The 5,581-nt window shown below is 40.4% G+C and overlaps 1 protein-coding gene across 1 annotated transcript in view; it reads right to left on the bottom strand.

Annotated features, from left to right (window-relative positions):
• Nucleotides 1–5,581, bottom strand: part of LOC106877789 (probable peptidyl-tRNA hydrolase) — a 30,154-nt gene that overhangs the window by 1,668 nt on the left and 22,905 nt on the right. The window contains exons 2-3 of the mRNA XM_014926799.2: nt 1,721–1,937; nt 1,024–1,123 (exon numbers count right to left, since the gene is read on the bottom strand). Of these exons, the coding sequence (XP_014782285.1) occupies nt 1,024–1,123; nt 1,721–1,937 (317 nt within the window). The remainder of the gene's footprint in view (nt 1–1,023; nt 1,124–1,720; nt 1,938–5,581) is intronic.

Consider the following 5,581-nt stretch of genomic DNA (forward strand, 5'->3'; position numbering starts at 1 on the left):
AAAAGACAGTCCTTAAACAGACTGCATGTTGGTGGTGGTGGTGGTGGTGGTGGTAGTAGTGGTGGTGGTGGTGGTGGTGGTAGTGGTGGTGGTGGTAGTGTGCGTTTTTAGGGATCCCATTACATCATATATAAAGATATAATTTCATACTGTTCTTTTATTCTTTTAGTCGTATCAGTCATTTGACTGCGGCCATGCTGGAGCATCACCTCTCGTCAAGCAAATCAACACCCAGGACTTATTCTTTGTAAGCCTACGACTTATTCTATTCTATCGGTCTCTTTTGCCAAATTGCTAGGTTATGGGGATGTAAACACACCAACGTCGGTTGTCAAGCGATGGTTGGTGGGTGGGGGAACAAACAAACGCACACACGTTTGTTATTTTTTAAAACATGAAGAACCTAACAACCGAGCTGCATCTGCTGCCATGAGATATCATCGACCATAGTTAAATGCCAACCAAAGAATTACTGCATTGACTCAGAAAAGAAACACAACAGAATCAGTTTAAAAGATTATATAAACTGACTTTTTAAAGAATATCAGATTAAATCAGATTAAAAGATTAGCCCCTCAGACACACATATACACACACACATCTTGCACGTTAGGGCAATATATCATCTTGGTATAAGTACTATCGCACCTGGTCACACTTACAGACTTTTGATGACCTTTAGATGGACAGAAAGCAAAGAAATAAATAAGAACATCATTCAGTACAGAAAGAGAAAGGGAGAGAGAGAGTTAGGGAGAGGGGAAGGATAAGGAGAATAAGGGATAGAGGGGGAATATGAAGGTAAAAGAGAGAGAGGGACAGAGGGAAAAGAAAGAGAGAAGAGACACAGACAGAAAGAGAGTGGGCAGAGAGAGAGAGAGAAAGAGAAAGTGAGAAGGGAGAAATAAGAGAAAGAGAGAGAAAAGAGAGAAAGATGAGAGAGATATGTTGGATGAATGTGATCAACAACAGCAACAACAACAACATCAACAACAACAGATGTTCCATTAGTCGTAAACTTACTTGGCTGAGCCTCCATTCTTCAAAGCGATCTTGCCCATTCTGCGGCCAATGTCATCATGGATGAGGTAGACATTCTCTGGTGGGACATCGAAATGACGAGCTGAAAGAGACAATCAGTGAGAGAGAGGTCAAGTGGTGGCAGATGTAGTGGAAGCTTGTTTTGCAACCACAAGGTTTCAGGTTCAGTCCTACAGTGTGGCACTTGGGGCAAGTGCCTTCTGCTATAGTCCTGGGCCAACCGATGCCTTGTGATGGAAAACTGTGTGTAAACCCCTTGCCATCATCATCATCATCATTGAATATCTGTTTTCTATGCTGGCATGGGTTGGACAGTTTGACAAGAGCTGGTAGGCCAGAGGACTACACCAAACTTGATGCCCTTCCCAATGCCAACCACTTTACAGAGTGGACTCGGTGCTTTTTTTGTGTGGCACCGGCACCAGTGAGATGGCCAAGTAACTTACAAGACAAGGTTCTTCAGCTGAGGCAGGTGGAGCAATTATTGAGGAGGTTGGCTCTGTGTCAGGTGAAAAGAGGTTAGGGGACGAGTAAAGGGACAGGAATAAGTGTATGGATGTGTATGTATGTGTTGAGGGTATGTGTCTGGAGAGAGACGTGTGTGTGTGTGTGTGTGTGTGTGTGTGTGTGAGGGTGAGAGAGAATCTTTAGAAATTGTAGTCGAAAGAGATCTCCTTACCTGCCTTTGAAACACTGGTTCCATTTACCATCATTGGAATCTGTGGTTTCAGGAGAATCAGGCTGACATCGTCAAGTTTGCTCACAGCAACGTGTCCGGCCACAGTCTCTTTGTCGTCTTTCCATTGTAGTTTCAGCTCGTCGGCCAAACAGTCAAGAAGCTGCAGACCGACACTGTGTCTGGTCAATGATAGTTTATCATGGCCAAGACCAACGATCTGAAATTCAAGAAGAAACATTTGTGTGTATAACAAATGGTGTTGTGGTTTTAGGTTGGCGTTTAAAATGGATTCTGATGAAGAGAGGATTCAGTAATTAACTGGAAATAATTACAGGGTGAGATGGATGGATGGATGGATTGATGGTTTTGTGGATGGATAAATATACAGACTGACAAACAGATGAATAGCGAGATAAATAGAGAGATAGGTATATATATATATACATATATATATATTCTTGAGCGTCAAACTAATACACCTGTTTGTTGTTTATACACCTGTCTTTGTCTTTTGTTTTTCTGTAAATTTCAACTATATATATATATATATATATATATTCTTTTATTCTTTTACTTGTTTCGGTGATTTGACTGTGGCCATGCTGGAGCACCGCCTTCAGTCGAACAAATTGTATGTATGTATGTTACATATTCTTTTATTGATGTAGTAACTGCCATTATTTTTATCATCATTGTTTTAACATTCACTTTTCCTGACAAGCCCAGGTCAGACAGAATTTTTTGAGTCATATTTTCCATGGCTTGGTACCCTTGGCTGTTGCCAACCCTTGTCGATTTCCAAGCAAGGTAAAATTTCATCATGGCCAGACATGTTTGCAAAGAATATTGGAAATAAATGACACCGTTTGAATTACAGTGACAATGATTTGCAACTTTCACACAGTGTCAAGACAAGGATACACCAACTCATGCACAGACACAAACATGCACAGACACACATATACATAAATACATACATACATTATACATACATACATTATACATACATATATACACACAAGCAAGCACATAAATGCAAAACATGGTGGTAAAAATGGTACTCAAATACCAAAGGCAAATCTGATATTTATTAAAGCCGAAAAAAATCATGACAAACTGTAACTCAGAGTTTCACATTACCATTCGTCAGACAGGTGAGATGACTGAAAATTTGTTCTGCTTCAATAAATAGTGTGTGTGTGTGTGTGTGTGTGTGTGTGTGCACGGCCACCAATTTTTTTTTCTTTCCTTCATTTCTTTTTTTAACATTAAAAACTGGTTATAACCGTAATCTGCACCAGCTGAAAGGTTGAAAGGTATTTGTAGAATATTTCATCAAGAAATACCCATTTTACTGAAAGTTATGAGGAAACGCGGTGGGGTGAGGGTGGTGGAGAGAGGGGGGAGGCCGAAGAGATTATCAACCATTTCTAGGACAGTGACCACATATGCTTGTATGTATGCATAATTTTGTGAAGGTCCGATTCCTTCTCATACATTGCAACGCAATTATAGAAAATTAAAATAGCGACAACATCGGTGAAGAATCGTTGAGAATTTAAAATCAGTCCATCACTGAAAAAGAGGAGGTGCCTGATAATGTATTTCATGATTTATTTCATAAGTACTACACGTAACCCTAACCCTAACCTACACACTCACGATCACGGTTTCGATTCCCATACCGAGCGGAGCGTTGTGTTCTTGAGCAAAACACTTTTGTTTTTACGTTGCTCCGCGATCACTTCGACATCTAACTTGTTGCCTCACCGTTTTTTTGTACGGACAATATCGATTTGATGGAGCAAGTATCCAACACATGCAATTCATCGCTAAAACCAAATCATTTGTGCAGGTTGTTTACACCTCGTCGTCGTCTAACGACGAAGAGTCCGTATACGTACATACATATATATATACACACACATTGACATAGATGTATATATAAATATAAAACAATACACAATATAAATGGCTGCATACACACGTACAGACGTCCACACACACACATAGATATGTCTGTATAAGGAAGAATGCAGCAAAAACAATGAGTCATTTTCACGAACTCACGCATGTATTTGTATTGTATTATGTGTATAAATTATGAAGCTTCGCACCGAACACAATGGTCGTTTCACAAAGAACTGCACACACAAATGTATATGCGGTGTGTGTGTGTAGGTAGGTAGGTACGTATGTCCACGAATGTATGAAAGCACTTATATAACATGTAGGAACGTATGTTTATGTATACATGCATGTATGCACGTATGTACATATCTAGGCATTCGTATGTGTATGCATGTGTATAATGCAGGTATGTAACCATGTATCTCTCTCCATATACGCGCGTGTGAGAGAGAGAGAGAGAGAATATGGGTCACTTCACGACGAACACACTACACACAAATGTCTACATATGTATGTATGTGTTTTTATATATACATATATATACATATTGAGCACACACACACACTTGTATTGTTTATTATACGTGCATGAATGAATGATTCTACAACTAGCGCCGACAGCATCTTGCATAGGGCGTTCCTCTAACTTCAACGCATGCAGGTACACGTATGTCCACCCCATCTACAGCGGGGTGTGTCATAGAAGAGATTGACTTTTCCAAGACTACAGCAGTCTCAATTGTCACTTTTAAAAGTGCACGGAACCTTTTCCCAGACCTACCCACCTCTCTCTCTCTCTCACTCTTTCCGCTTAGGCCTCTATAACCCTCTCACCAATTCTCTCCTCCACTTCCTCCTACTTCACCGGTTCTACCACTTTCATGTCCCCTTCCTCTCCTTCCACACTCTCTAGTGGTTTTGCTTTTAACCCTCCGTCCTTCCATACACACTCTTTCTTCCTTTGTCTACTCATCACCAATTCTCTCCTCCGCTTCCTCATACCAAACTTCTATCGTCTGCCTCTATCGTTTTACTTTCACTTCCTCCTACTTCGTCGTTCCGCCACTTTCCTTCTCCCTTAATTCCCCCCCTTCCTCTCTCTCCGTCTCAATCTATATAGTCTTCTTGCTTTTCACTCTCCGCCACTATTTTCTGTTCTCTTTCTCACTTTCTCCCTCTTCCCTTTTTCTCACTCTCACTAATCTTCTTCCTTTCACCTCTCCCTCTTCCCACTACTTAATCTCTCTCGCCACTCTCTCTCACGGCTTACATTGCACACAGGTCGTTGGCTCTGTTCCTGACGTAAAAGCGGCAATGCACGCAGCCACATGCATATCACAACACAGATGCATGATGGAAATAGACCCAAGCTAGGCTAGAACAATAACACTAGATTTAAAACACGGTAGGAATAAAAATAACAAACCCCAACTGTCGAAATACCTAATATACTATTTCTGTTCTACTCGATGTTGGATTCCTTTCCTAGTTTCAGTCCTTGCGGCCTTGCAGGAGCATTCTTTTTTCTTTCTTTTCCTCTTGTAGGCACAAGGCCTGGCATTTTGGGGGAATGGGCTAATCTATTATATCGATCACAATGCTCAACTTGTACTTTATTTTATTGATTCTGAAAGGATGACGGGTAAAGTCGTCGACCTCGGAGGAATTTGAACTCAGAATGTAAAGAGCCGGAAGAAAGACTGCTAACTAGCTGGTCCGGCGCTTTGTCAGTTCGCCGACTGGCACCTATTATTTTACGAATATTACTATTGACAGTAAAATAATAGGTAACAAACCAGTAATTCATTGGATATTTTCTATCCCTTAAGGTGATTATTATAATTTATATATATCACACTTCCAGGCTAATTGCATGTAATGTGTATAGTGCAACGAAATACAAAAATATATATTTAAAAAGATACATATAAAATCGCTGCTTGCTGCCAAG

This window comes from Octopus bimaculoides, chromosome 21 (genome assembly GCF_001194135.2).
Source record: "Octopus bimaculoides isolate UCB-OBI-ISO-001 chromosome 21, ASM119413v2, whole genome shotgun sequence".
Lineage (NCBI taxonomy): Eukaryota > Metazoa > Mollusca > Cephalopoda > Octopoda > Octopodidae > Octopus > Octopus bimaculoides.